General features: G+C 33.5%; 1 protein-coding gene across 10 annotated transcripts in view; it reads left to right on the top strand.

The window, feature by feature from the left end:
• Positions 1-15,101, top strand: part of CCDC88A (coiled-coil domain containing 88A) — a 157,663-nt gene that overhangs the window by 54,532 nt on the left and 88,030 nt on the right. For all 10 annotated transcript variants that reach the window (XM_058278592.2, XM_058278590.2, XM_058278589.2 and 7 more), the window contains exons 7-8: positions 1,772-1,912; positions 7,323-7,495. In XM_058278592.2, the coding sequence (XP_058134575.1) occupies positions 1,772-1,912; positions 7,323-7,495 (314 nt within the window). The remainder of the gene's footprint in view (positions 1-1,771; positions 1,913-7,322; positions 7,496-15,101) is intronic.

The following is a 15,101-nucleotide window of genomic DNA, read 5'->3' as shown; positions in this document are numbered from 1 at the left end:
CATGGGCCAGCTTACAACACATGTCAGGAGGCCCTGGGTATCAAACCGTGGACCCTCTGATATGGTAGGCGGATGCTGTATCAGTTGAACCACATCCGCTTCTCTTTAATGTACTTTTTAAATGCACTTTTATTAATCTCTCGTATGTTTATGTATCTCCCAAAATGTGTGAAGTTATAAAGGATAAGCAAAAACAACGCAAGATCAAATATAAATAAATGATCTCTATTGTCTTTTCTTTAAAAAAATACTTTCTTAAATGAATCATCTTCTATACGGCACAGTACTAACTACAAATGTGCTGTTGCCTTTATCCATAGGGACATAAACAAAAAATATTATTTGAGGAATGAAATATATGTCTTTGTTAGCACAGAATGAATAGTATAGTAAAATGGAAGCAAAAAGTAGAAGACTGCCTGTAATTCAAACTGTAGTGAGGTAAGATGATAACCTTAGTATTACATCATTCTAGTAATTTTCTTTTGAATGAATGGACATAACATAATTTTTATTGTAGATATTACTTGAATTATAAATATATTAGTGATTTATAATATCCATGTAAAAGCTTAAATCTTGGGCCTATTGTGCAGTATAATATAATGGAAGTAAATATAATTTATTTAAGATTGGTTTTTAAAGCTGCGACATCTACATTTATCTACTCTTGGACTTTTGTGTACTTAATAAGACATTTTAGAATTACATAAACTTTACATGTTGATTATAGGAAAACAGAAGAAAAGAGAATTTATAAATAGAAATTGATAGTGTTTAAAATATTTACTAGAAAATTGGTAATGTTTTAAATATTTACTTTTAGATGACTTTGTTCTATGAATAATCCTTTCCCATAGTTACTATTTGTAGCACTTAGCTTTCTTGTTAATAATATTGTCACTGGTAAACATAATAGTACTCTACAAGATAGTTTTATTGATAGAGTCTCCCTTTATATGCATGTTTGTTAATGCTGATTTTGTGGTTTGTATATTATTCTGAATAAATGTTAGGTATGCTAAGCATTGCAAGTTACTGAATTTGCTACCACTCTTGAAAGCATTAATTTTGCTGTTAATTGTTAAAGTTAGAGCAAAATAGCAGAACCACAGCAAGAAACGAAAAGTAAGAAATAAGTACTTTACTTGTATGTAACTTATCCCTTCTTTTAAAAATCTTAATTTTTGGAATACTTTTTCTCCTAAGGTTCTGTGACAAGTATCATCTTCAGAATCTGCAAAGACTTAGCTTTTCAAGTATAAAAAGACATTAACATGTATCATATAAGAGAAAACCTTTTGCTTTTGAATACGAATACAATTTAAATAGATGTTTTCTATGCACTGTTGGTGGGAAAGATATAGGGTTTTCCTTTTGTGGATTTTTTGGGGGTTCTTTAAGAAGAAGAAACATAATGTTTAGATGATGATAATTAAACTTTATCTAAAGAAAAATTCAACTGATTTTGTTAAATCAGTTATGAAACCTATCAGTACTACTTTCCCTTACAGATGCTGTTATTTTTGTTGTTGTTGACTAGAATATAATTATGAATTTATTTAAAGATTATATTTTGTTAAAAATAAAATTTAGTAGCAGTCTTTCATCATTCATTACATTAATTTCAAATGCTTTTTTAAAGATATATTTGCTTTTCATATTTTTTCATATGGACTATATAATATTTGAGTTAATTCATAGTAAAACAAGATAGGTTTTTAAGGATTAGTCATCTTTTGTTATTGTTTATTTGGTTGTTTTTCTAAAGGTAACCCATAATCAAGAAAATGTATTTGATCTGCAATGGATGGAAGTGACTGATTTGTCTCAAGAAGACATCGAACCACTCTTGAAAAATATGGCATTGCATCTAAAAAGACTTATAGATGAGAGAGATGAACATTCAGAGGTTTGTAAATTTCTTTCAGTATATGTTGAAAGTTTACTTTTCAAATAAAGAAAATAGTAGTGTCATAAGAATTTCAGAGTTTATATTCTTTATTTTAGGGATAGGAAATAGAGTACTGAATATCTTTTCTGTGGAATACAGGAGTGAGGAAGGCCCCATATTACTAGTAAACAAATTGCAAATAGATTTTCTTTTCTCCCTTCCTTTTAAATTATTATTACTTTAATTTTATTCCTTTATGTTTTCAAGTTGTCCACACAGCTCTGACAACAGTACAGAAATGTGAAACTGAAATATAGTGATGTAAGTGGAAAAATCTTTGCCTTGGAGCATAAGAATTTGCTTAATATTAATTTCCTAGTTTTATTGCCACATTTTGAGGTTGGAATAAGGAATATTAATAAAAGAAGAAAAACAGGTGTTCAGAATAAAATGTCCCACTAAAAGTCTCAAATTTTATAGTCAGTGTAATGAGGTGTGATTTTTAAAAAAGGTAATTATTATAAGCTCATTTAAGATAATACTTTCCTTTTTAAAAAGGTTAAAACTTAGACCATATTTTCTGTCTGCGATCTCTGATGCATTTTATAATTTAGGGAGTGTCTAGACTTTAGTACATATGGTGGTGAGTAATATTTTCTATATAGCAGACCAAGATACTCTAGCAATCAGGGAAATGTATAGCTTTGATTATTTATTCCATTTACATGGAGAGACAGTTTTGAGTTTATTCATAGATAATTTATATGATTATTCTTAGGACCAATGAAAGACTACTTAGAGGAAATTCCTAAAGATTTTTTTTTTTCTGAACAACACATATCTCTAATGAGATTCAGTTCTGCTGGAAATTTTTAGTTTTTCTTCAGGCATTAAAAGAGAAGAAAACATAAAGACTAAACAGTTAAAGCAACAATTACATTTTTTTAAAAAGTCATTGACAGATCAAAGAGAGTTAAAAAATATGCCCAGGATGTATCAAATTTATGCCAAGATACTTAAATTATTTCATATTCAATTTGTTTTTAAACCATATGCTGTCTTAATTTATTCTAGTGTCTTTTCACTTCTCTATCCGTTTTCTAGAACATTCCTCTATTTGTGTTTCAAGTTATTAAAGGTATTGCAATTCATATGTCCTCTAATATCTGAGGAATTACTTCTAAAAATCAATAATTTGGTTGTGTATTTCATGGTTTCATGGATATGGATAAAATGTTTGATCTCACATATTTCCACCTGTTATGAAGTGATTAATATGGAGTGACAGGGAAGTGGACTTGGCCCAGTGGATAGGGCATCCGCCTACCACATGGGAGGTCTGCCGTTCAAACCCTGGGCCTTCTTGACCCATGTGGAGCTGGCCCACGCACAGTGCTGATGCACGCAAGGAGTGCCATGCCACGCAGAGGTGTCCCCGCATAGGGTAGCCCCAAGCACAAGGAGTGTGCCCTGTAAGGAGAGCCAAGAGCTGCCCAGCGCGAAAGAAAGTGCAGCATGCCCAGGAATGGCGCTGCACACACTGAGAGATGACACGCCAAAAAGAAACACAGATTCCCGTGCTGCTGACGACAACAGAAGCGGACAAAAGAAGAACACACAGCAAATGGACACAGAGAGCAGACAATGGGGGAGGGGTTGGGGAGATTGGGGAAGAGAGAAATAAAAAATCTTTTAAAAAAAATATGGAGTGACAGGGAAAAGTATTTTGGAGAAATGTTTACAAAGGTTGATAACTGTGTCAAAACTGAAAGGAAAATGTAACATTATGTAGAGTGATTAAAGTCTATCATCCTACCTGATTAAGCATTTTAGTTGAATCTGTATTTCTAACAAGGAACAAAAAATGGTTATATTTTACTGTTTTAACTATTTGGAAATAAGTTTCTAGCTGGTTTAAATCTAATTCTCTGGGGAAGAGATTTTTTTTTTCCAATTTGGATCTCCATTAGCTAATTAATTAGCCAAAGTAATAATAATTGTGAAAAATATTGCACAAATATATTATGTAAATATAACAAATCTCTGTTATTCCATTAGATTATATATTGTGCTTGAAAGGACTATACTGTGAGGTGCTTCTTCAGGTACATTTGATAAAGTTGTTTGGGAAAGACTAGCCTGAAAAATCTCAGGTAATGGCTAGTTTTGTGTGTTTATTGAAGACACATGATGTCTTCAGTAAAAAGAAGGCAAAGAAATTTAATTTAGTTTAATTATTTCTGGATAATTTACCTCATACTTTTACATGTTGCAAACTATTTTTACAATTGTATTAAGTTATGTTGTGAAGATCAAGATGTACACCTAAAATACAATGAAATTGTGTATGTACCGCTAATACAAAAAGAAAAGAAAAACTGAAATAATTAGCTGTCCTAATAGTATGCTGCTGAGTACTTGGAACTTGAGAAAAAATTTCTAGTAACTACTATTTCTCAGATGATTGAAGGGAAATGAGTATTATCTATGCCAAATGACTGAAAAGTTGTTCTAGATGACAAAGGTTGATACTAAAGATGCATATTAAAATTATTTCATGAAATGAGTTTCTAAATTAATGCATTTTGTGTAATATAGTTTAAAATATTTACAGGTTAACTAAATTAATGGTTTAAATAATATGAATAGACCTTTGACTATTTGGTGTCTATATCTCCAAAAGTTGGCCAAAACCTTATCTTAATTTTCTCTTTGGGAACATAAATTTGCCCTTTAGTGTCTTTGGACTGCTTGAGTAGAGTATGGCTAATTGGGTAAGTATGATGACTTATAGAAGGTTTTGAAAGCCAAGCAAAGAAGTTTAGATTTCATGTTGTGGGAAATGCAAAGCTATCAAAAAAATTTTAACTAAAAACTAATGAACAGTATTTAAGAAAGATTAATCTGATATTGGTAGGCAAAATGGACTGAAGTTAAGAAAGTAAACCTGAGAGTCACCTAGACTTACAGCTGTTACAGTAATGAAAATGTAAGGTAAAGAAGACCTTTGTTCTAGAAAGGAGTACAAGAGATGTTAGATGGTAAGATTAAAGATAAAAGGAAGAAAATACACAAAAGTTGACTCCAAGGAGGTAGAATCTGGTCTCTTATGGAGATTGGTGACACTAGTGACTGAGACAGGGAGGTGGGATGGGCATACTGAGTATGTGGTTTTGATAAAGAGCTGTCAGTGGACATAAACCACGCTTTATGGAGTGGCAGTGAAAGAGAAAGAAATAGGAGGGTAGCAAAAGTAGGATGTAATTTTTTCCCAAGGTAGAAAATATTTGTAAAACTGAAGATTTCACATAAGTAGGAAATATGGAAGAAAATGCCAATAGGAAAGTAGGAAAATGCTAATAGAAACTGAAAATGATAGAAGGATAAGGAATATATGTTGGGAGCCAGAAATGCACAAAAATAGATGAGTTAATCTCAGGTGGTTTTGTTTCTTTTGCAAGTTGGAGACTACGTCATTTCTTGAAAGTGATGATAGTTTCCAGTTGGAGGTTTAAGTAGAGAGAAGGATTACATTGAACAAAGTCATTTTGGGGAAATTTACCAGGAAATCAACAGGATTTCAATAGAAGGATTGATAGGAAGTTGTAAAAGCTTTATTGAAAATATATCAGAATATCTGTAGAGGAGGTCTTTGTAATAAAAAAATTTTTTTTAGAGCTTTTTATCACCTTGGAGTAGGAATAGAGAAAAGTGTTGGTTGGTAAGGATAAAGAAAGTGACGTAATATTAGAGACTAACTTGAATTTCATTTCTAGCCATACTTATCACTGTTTGTGTGACTTAAGTTACGTTATTTAATCTGTATGTTCCTTAGTTTCCTTATGTCTATGTATATATAACATCTCTATTGCAAATTATAGTATTAAATGAGATTGTGTTAGAAAAGCCTCTAGCTAGGAGGTCTATAAATGTTAGTTCTATTTTCTTTCTCCTTAGGAATGAGCCATAGTCAGAGAATGGCATGGCAGTGTTAAATTAAAAGTAAGGGTGACAGTGAAAGGGTTAATTGTCGATCACGGCTAGGTAGGAACTCTAGAGTAGCTAAGAATAATCTGAGTGAAAAAGGGGAGGAGTTGAGTGATGAAAGTTTCAAGCATGGGTAAAAGTATTGTCAGTAGATATGAGAACATGGAAGTAATGATAGTAAAGTAGGCATAGCACAAGAAGGAATCATCACCTTTACTAGAGAGACCTGCATGTATTGAATATGGAGTAGAGGTGGGAGGGAACTGGGAAAACATGTCCTGTGGCTTATCAGTATACATACTGAAATCTTCCTACGGACAGGAAGATAGGGCAGACCTGGATACAGGTACTGAATTATAACCCAAGAATAAGAAATGAATTCTGGTGGATAGATTAAAAGAAGAAAAATAAGTGATTCAGTGAGAACAGTAGAAAGCTTGGTAATGAGTAGAGAGAAGATGATTTTTGGCCCCAAAACTCCATTCATTTTGTTGGGAGTAGTAGGACATTTGAAATTGCTATAGAAGGTAATTGTTTGTCTGAGAAGTTTGAAGGAAAATCTGAGGATAAATTTAGATTAAGAGAATTTTCCAAGAAAGGAAAACTAGGAGAATGGAGGACATTGGTTGAAGTATATTTGTATTAAATAGCTCTTAAAATTCGGTTGTAAGAAAAGGGGAAAGAAGTTTTGTGCCCCATGAAAGATTTTTAGAGAAAGAAAGATTTCAGATGGGAAGCAGATTGGAAGTAGTCTTTATGTTGAAGGAAAGGAGGGCGGATACAATACAGAATCGAGAGACTGGCCTTGAGTCTTGGCCTTGCTCTCAAGGTGTGGGGTCATGTACAATCAGTCTTTCTATACTTCGTTTATGTTACCTGCAAAATTAAGATTGGATAATGTCTTAAGTGCCCTGTTGGGTCACTCTGAGGTCCCTGTTTACACTTCGAGAGTAGTACCGTTCACTACTGCCGTGATGAAAAGATTATATTTCTGTGTTGTCCAGTGCTATAGCCACTAGCCACATGTGACTGATGAGCGCTTGAAGTGTGACTAATGTGGCTAAGAAACTGAATTTTTTAACTTTTTAAGATTGTAATTAAATAACCACTTCTCCTAATGGCTCCCTTCAGTACCGTGGTGTAACTGATATCTCCCACAGGCAGCATAGTTCTAGACAAACCACTCTTCTGATTTAAGTAAACTAAGATTAATTTTTTTCCTATGACCACAAATGTTATCTACTAAATAACTCATCTATGAACTATTAAGTGCAACTTTAAAAAATGACAGCTAAATAAGGCAAAGATAATATTTTTTGACCAATAAGTTTTTTTTTTTTATTTTAAAATAGTACTTCATCTAGTGAATAATGTTGCTTTTTTTAGTTCTCTGATTTGTAGAATATTACAAGTGATTCTGTTTCTTTCTATAATTCTTTAGACTATCGTAGAACTCTCTGAAGAACGGGATGGTCTTCATTTTCTACCCCATGCCTCTTCATCTGCCCAGTCACCCTGTGGGTCTCCAGGCATGAAACGAACAGAAAGTCGACAACATCTGTCAGTAGAACTGGCAGATGCTAAGGCAAAAATAAGAAGGCTTAGGCAGGAATTGTAAGTTGCTGATTTTCAAGACTCATTGAATTAATATGGTTACAAAGGTAACCATATAAACAATATTTTTAGGCTTTTGGAATATAGATCGGCGGGTCCTTGTTGCTTGGCTATGTCAAAGTTTTTGCCTGTATTTATCAAAATGATAAAAATAAGGAGTCTGGTATAAGGTTTACCAAATGCTAAGTTTTTTCAATTCAAAGGCTGCCATTTATTCTGGATTTATGTCCTTATTTGTCTAGTGTTAAAATGTGTTTTCTTGTGTAAAATAGTGTCCTTTCTTAGCGAATTGGGGTCATCTTATTTTTACGTTCCTTGTAATGCAAAATTCTGGCAACCAGCAATATAGATCAGTAAGCTTAGTTCCTTTAAAATTAATGTTATAATATTATTACAAAGAAAACAAAAAACCAACTAACTTTAGGCCTGTGTCTTCTGCATCAAATAATTGAAATACCTGAGTAATATACTTAATGAAGGTAAATATTTACATATGAGGAAATTAATTTAATTTTCAAAGATGATTACAGAAAAGTCATTTTAAATGTCATATAGGCATTCCTTGGCAAACCACATGTATAGAAATACATATGCATTATATATAGATATTATTATTTTACACTTAAATAAAGAACAAAAGGTTTGTTTTAATGCCTGGAATTTGTTCTTCGGATTGTAGATTTTAAACTTAAAATCAGTCAGTTTAAGAGAGTGGTTGAATCTATATGATAGGAAAAAATATTATAATCTATAGGAAAATTTGAAAACACAAATATACAGCTTTCATTTGTGGATGTCTGCATTATTATGTATCTATTGAAGTGAACACGCCCAGGATATTCTATAAACAGCTGCACCAGGAAAATTAGGGAAGAGATTGCTGTTATTAGTTTGACTGGCAGTTAATGGATAGCCTAAACAGTGAACACGAGTTTGTTCCATATAATTTAGCACAATCTTCTCCAGTCTTCAGATAAAGCATGCAATTAGAACTGCACTGATGGCTGAGAATTCATTTAACATTTGCACTATATTAAAATGGAATTTTTAAAATAAAATTTACTTAGCTGTAAACTGTATTAAAATTTCAAATAACTAAGATTGATAAGATTTGGTCCCATGTATGCTAGCTGGAAAATGTAAATGGATATTTTTAATGAGTAAATAAAATTCCAAATATATGAAGTTACCCCAGTAACTAGCATTTCATCAAATACTACATTATATCTTTGTTGTTCTAAGAAAATGTGTTCCTTTATGGATTTCTTCCATTAACACTTGCTTTAAGCTCTTTTTGTTGGCACATATCTTGACTAAAATGAATGAAGTGCAGAAATCATAATGGACAAATAGTTCAGATTGCCTTATGCTCAATGGAAACTATAATAAATAATTGTAATGAGAACAGTGCAAATTAACCAATAGCATACTCATTTATGGGCAGTATATCATAATATAATTGTGCTTTGTAAAGTCAAAAGTATTGTCTATAATTTGGATGGTAGAAGAAGGAATTCCTTATAAATTTCATTTTTTTGCAGTAACTAACAATATCATAGACTCTCTTTTAATAATTTTCCCTGCCACCATGGATCCCATGGTTTGAAAGAGTTTTTCTCTCATATAAACTCTTGATTCTTTTTAAAAAAATAAATAGTAGCTTTGTTGAGCAATAATTGACATACCATAAGAATCTTCCTTTTAGTGTGTACAATTTAGCTTTTTAAAAATATATAGTCACAGTTTTGAAACTATTTACTATCACCACCATCTATTTTCAGAACATTTTCATCACCTCACGAAGAAACTCCATACCTTTTAGCAGTTATTCCTCATTCTCCCTGCCCCCAGCTCCTGGCAACCACTAATCTACTTTCTGTTTTATCGATTTGCCTATCTGGACATTTCCTATAACTGTAATCATACAATATGTGACCTTTTGTGACTGGCTTCTTTCACTTAGCATAGTGTTTTCAAGGTTCATCCCTGTTGTAGCATATATCAGTACTTAATTTCTTTGTATGGCTGAAAGATATCTGTTAACACATTTTGATTACCCATTCATTAGTTGATGGACATTTATGTTGTTTCCATGAGTTCTTATGAATAATGTTGCTATTCATGTACAGATTTTATTTAGAGTTAGGTTTTCATTTCTCTTAGGTATATACCAAGGAGTGCAATTGCAGGGTCAAATAGTAACCCTACTTTAACCTTTTTAGGAACTGCTAAACTTGTTTTCTAAAGTAGATGCACCATTTTACATACCCATCAGCAGTGCACAAGGGGTTCCAATTTTTCCATGTTGTCAACACTTCCTGTTGTCCATCTTTTCTTATTACAGCTATCCTAGTGGGTATGAAGTGGTATCTCATTGTGGCTTTGATTTACATTTTCCTGGTAACTAATGATGCTGAGCATCTTTTCATGTGCTTTTTGGTCATTCTTATGTCTTTGGAGAGATGTCTATTCAGCTCCTTTACCCATCTTTCAGTTGGGTTGTCTTTTTATTACTAAGTTGAGAGAAAACTTTAAAAGAGATAAATGAAATAAAGTGAAACTGGTGCTATAATAGAAGTCTGTATAAGCTGTAGTCGCGACACAAAGGAAGTATGAGTGTTTTTGACTTGGGGAAGAAAAGGGAGTGGTACCAGGGAAGATTTTATAGAGATTGTCACATTTCAGCTGATTGTAGACATTAACTAGATTGAAAAGGTTCATTTGAGTATTCTAATTAGAAGGATTAGTGTATGTGTAGAAATACCATAAATTCCATCAGATAGGAGGAGTGTGGTAAGAAATGGGGTTGAAAATGATACATATAAGGTCATATGTGCATTACTCAGCAATTTGAACTTTAAACAGTGGGGACCAACAGAAGAATTTTTACATAAAGGACTAAACAAGATTACGTTTTAATAGATACTAGCCTAGTGGCAGACTCTTAATAGATAGATGTTCAATAAGCAGTTATTGAAAAATAAATAATTCTCATGGCGTTGTGAAGATGGATTAAAGGTAGCCCAGGGAAGAAATGGTGAGGACCTGATTGAAGCCTGTAAAGATGAGGATACAGAGAAGGTGAAGGGAGAAGAGAAGTCTTTGGTATAATTCCTGGCATCCTATAGTCAGTGTCTTTGTGGGAAGTAATGCCATTCATCCAGACAGGGAGAATAGGAAAAAGGAATAAGACTGAAGTAAAAGGCAAGCTTAGTTTCTGACATGTTTAATTTTAAGATACCTTTGAAACATCTTGGTGGAGATGATCACTGGGTTGTTGTCTCCCTGGTTTAAGTTGCAGAATAGAGATTTGGGATCACTAATATGTTAATGCAGAATACTATGCAGCATGAAAATAGTAGCTGAAACTTTGGGAGTGGATAAGATTGCCTAAGCAGTACTTGAAAAATGAGATGGATATAATCTGAAGAACACAAACATTAAAAAGATGTTTGCGTGATTAAGAATAATGCCTCTGCGAACAGACTCCACCATATACTAACCATGTTACCCTGTTTCCTTATCCATAAAATGAGGCTTATAATAATATATTCCCTCAAGACATAGAGCATATGATTAAGCACATGAGCTTTAGAAGCATTTTGCCTAAGAGTGAATCCTGGCTCACAATAATTTAATGAGTAACCTTTGCCAAGTTAATTAATGTCTCTAAATCTGCTTAGTTCCTTACCTATTAAATAGAGATAAAAATTGTGCATACCTTAGGGTTGTTGGGTGAAGTAAATAAGAAAAGTGCTTAAAAGAGTGCCTAGTGTATAAGGGCTCAGCAAATGTAAGCTGCTATCCCTGCTGCTGTGTTTTCAGAGGTCTGGTGAGGATCAAGTGCTTGGCAAAATATAAAGTGCTTAGGAAAGTACTTGGCATAGACCATAAGAGCTTGATAATTGTTAGCCAAAAGATGAGCAGAAGAAAAAGAAACCAGCAAAAGAATCAGAGGATTAATACTTACAGAAGTAGAAAACACAAGAGTAGAGTCATGGAAAACAAAGGAGAGAGTATGATGAGGAAGAACAAAATTAACAGTATTAATTTAAAAATAGATCTAAAAATAATCCATTGGATTTGGCAGTCAGGAGACTCTATTAAAAACAGTTTCATAAGAAGGTGTGGGGATAATAAATGCCTTACTGCTATGGAGAAAATGATAAAATTAGTATGAAGAGGATTGATTGTTTTATTAATGAGGTTGGGAATCCTGGATAACTCTTTGGGAACAATTATTTAGATTCATACCTCACATACACCAAAATGGATTCCAGGTGGATTAAAGATATAAATGTAAGAAAGTCAATGATGAAAGAACCAGAAGCAAATGTAGAAGAATGTATATTTGAATTCTAAGTAGGAAACGTTATATGACAGCAAAAGAAGTATCTATAAAAGAAATGGTTGGTGTATTTCTATAAAAATGTTGAATATGTATGTAAAAGCCAAAACACAATAAGTAAAATTAAAAGCATTTGACAATATATAAAGAAATATTTATAAGAAATAGCTTATAAATCACAAAAAGGTAATATATGTTAAAAGATTGTAAGAGCTTTTTGTCAGTATGAAAAAGACAAACTAAAGGAAAGCTGGGCAAAAGGCATAAGCTAATAATTCACAAAAAAGACTTTTTTTTTAGATAAGTAATTGCATGATTTTTTTACCCATTTTATTTTTGACCAAAGTCTGTGGAGAAACCAATATTATGTGCCATGCCTAGAAGTTCTATAGAAGTAACTCATATACATAAATGCTTTTTTTCATGCCCTCTTGTACAGTCTACCTTTCCCCCAATGTGACTAAATAGGCCATGCATAGTCCTTTCTCTAATTACTGTTTATTTTTTTATTGTGATAACATATATACACACACACACACATATAGCACAATATTTGCCATTTTAACCATTTTTATGTGTACAGTAGTGGCATTAGTTACATTAATTACATTTACAATGTTGTGCCACCATCACCAACTTCCAGTACTAAAATTTTTAATCACCCAAAACAGAAACTTCTTACCCGTTAAACAGTAACTCCCCATTCACCCTTCTCCTAGTACCCTGGTAACTTCTAATCCATTTTGTCTTTATGAATTTGCTTATTCTAGATATGTGAAATATAGTGGAGTCATAGAATATTTTGTCCTTTTGTGTCTGGCTTATTTCACTCAATATGATGTTTCTTCAGGGTTCATCCATGTTGTGGCATGTATCAGAACTTCATTCTTTCCATATCTGAATGGTATTCCATTGTATGTATATACCACATTTTGTTTATCCATTCTTCTGCCGATGGGCAATTGGATAGTTTCCACCATTTGGCTATTGAGAGTAATGGTTTTAAGAATATGGGTGCATAGGTGTCTGCTTGCATCCCTTCTGCTTTCACTTCTTTGAGATATATGCCTTAGAGTAGAATTGCCGGGACATATGGTAATTCTGTTTAACTTTCTGAGAAATGGCCAAACTGCTTTCCACAGCAGCTGTGCTGTTTCACATGTCCACCAACAGAGCATGAGAGTTCCACTTTCTCTGCTTCCACCTTTTGGCAATTGTGAATATTGCTACTATGGACATCAGTGTGCAAATATCTGTTCAAATCTGTGCTTCCAGTACTTTGAGGTATATACTTAGAAGTGGGATTGCTGGCTCATAAGATAATTCTATACTTTAGCTTTGTGAGGAACTGCCAAACTGTCTTCCACAATGGCTACAGCATTTTACATTCCCACCAAGAATGTGGGAATGTGTATTTTGTGTAAACACTGAAAAATCTCTAGTCATCTAACTTGTAAATGTTTTCTTCTTTTTTTTTTAGGTACGGGGTGCTGGGGATCGAACCCAGGACCTTGTATATGGGAAGCCGACACCTAAACCCTGAGCCACATCGGCTTCCCTGAGTTGGTTTTTTCATTTGTTTTGCTTGTTTTTTTTCCAGGAGGCTTCGGGAAATGAACCCATGACCTCCCATGTGGAAGGCAGGTGCTAAATCACTTGAGCCATATCTGCTGCCTATAAATGTTTCCTGTCATGCTTTTGTCTTGGGCAGTGGACAATTTCATGACTTTGTGTTTGTTTCCTTTGCAATCATTTTTCTTTTTTCTTCCTAAATGGAAAAAGAAAGCCACCTGAGTCTTGTCCCATTCCTGTTGCAAGTGAAACCTCGAATCCATGGACGTTTGCATGCTGTCTCCTCTAACCACTGTGTGCTGCATGTGCTTGCTTTTCTCATCTTTTATTCTTTTTTAAATTCATGCTTAACTACTGTGGGAGAGAATAACTGCAAACAACTTTAATTAAATCATACTTAAACTATTTTTATACTACTTTTATGCTTTTGGTATTGTTTATGTTAAAAAATTCAGTGGTCTTTAATAATACTTTATTAAGACTGAATACTTCTTATCATCCCATTCTTTAACCTCTCCTTTCATGGAATTGTTATCTTTAATGAAAATTTTCTGGAACATTAAAAAAAAAAATGAGTGAATGTTCCTCTTTCTCCATATCCTTTCCTACACTTATGTCCCATTTTTAAAAAATAGTAGCCATTCTAGTAGCTGTAAAACGTATCTTTGTGGTCTTGATTTGCATTTCCCTGTTGACTAATGATGATGAGTATCTTTTTATATATTTACCAGCCATTTATATTTCTTCTTTGCAGAAATGTCTATTCAAGTCTTGCCATTCCCAATTGGGCTTTTTGTCTTGTTGAGTTGTTTTGTTTCTTCATATATTCTGAATATTAAACCCTTACTGGATATGTAGTTTCCAAATATTTTCTCCTGTTCTGTAGGTGGTATTTTTACTTTAGTGATGAAGTCCTATAACATACAAAGGTTTTAATTTTGAAAAAGTTTCCATTCTCTATTTTTTCTTTTGTTGCTCATGCTTTGGCCATAAAGTCTGAGAATCCATTGCCTAATACCCGGTCCTAAAGATGGTTCCCTATGTTTTCCTCTAGAAGTTTTTTAGCTTTGGCCTTAGGAATACCCCTAATTAAATGAATCCAAATGTCCTCTCTACTCCCTATGAAATAGACTTTCTTTCCCTCCAGGGTGTTATGTTTTATATCTTGAAGGGGGTAAATTTGCCCCAAGTCACTTTTACTTGTTTCTCACACTGTTTAACTGTCTGGAAGCTCTTCTGCCTGCAGAGCAAGATTTGGGAGGGCAAGCCAGAGATGTGTGTTCTTGTTCAGCCTTTCACACCATCATCTGATAGATTAGTACAAACCTACAGGCAACCCAGGATGTGAATAGGGGTTACTCTTGTCCCTACAGAACAGGCCTGGGCAAGAAAACAGTAGTGCAGACTGACTGTACCAGGGAAGAGATGAGAAAGGAGCCAATAGGAGGATAAAAATCCTCCTAGGATTTTAAAAACTGTATTTTCTTAATTTAGCAGTCACCCAGTTATTGCAACCTTTAATTCCTTCTTAGAGTTTTGAGGAAGATGGCTTTGCCAGTTTAGTTCAGTTTTTCTGTTGTTTTCCCCCCCGCCCCGTGCGGCTTTTTGCGTGATGTCTGGTCTCTGTGTCCATTTGCTGTGTGTTCTTCTGTGTCTGTATTTATTTTTATTTCTCCTCCCCCACTT

Source organism: Dasypus novemcinctus, chromosome 17 (assembly GCF_030445035.2).
Source record: "Dasypus novemcinctus isolate mDasNov1 chromosome 17, mDasNov1.1.hap2, whole genome shotgun sequence".
Classification (NCBI taxonomy): Eukaryota; Metazoa; Chordata; class Mammalia; order Cingulata; family Dasypodidae; genus Dasypus; species Dasypus novemcinctus.
Note: the sequence above shows the minus strand (reverse complement) of the source record. Positions and strands in the feature narration are given on the sequence as shown.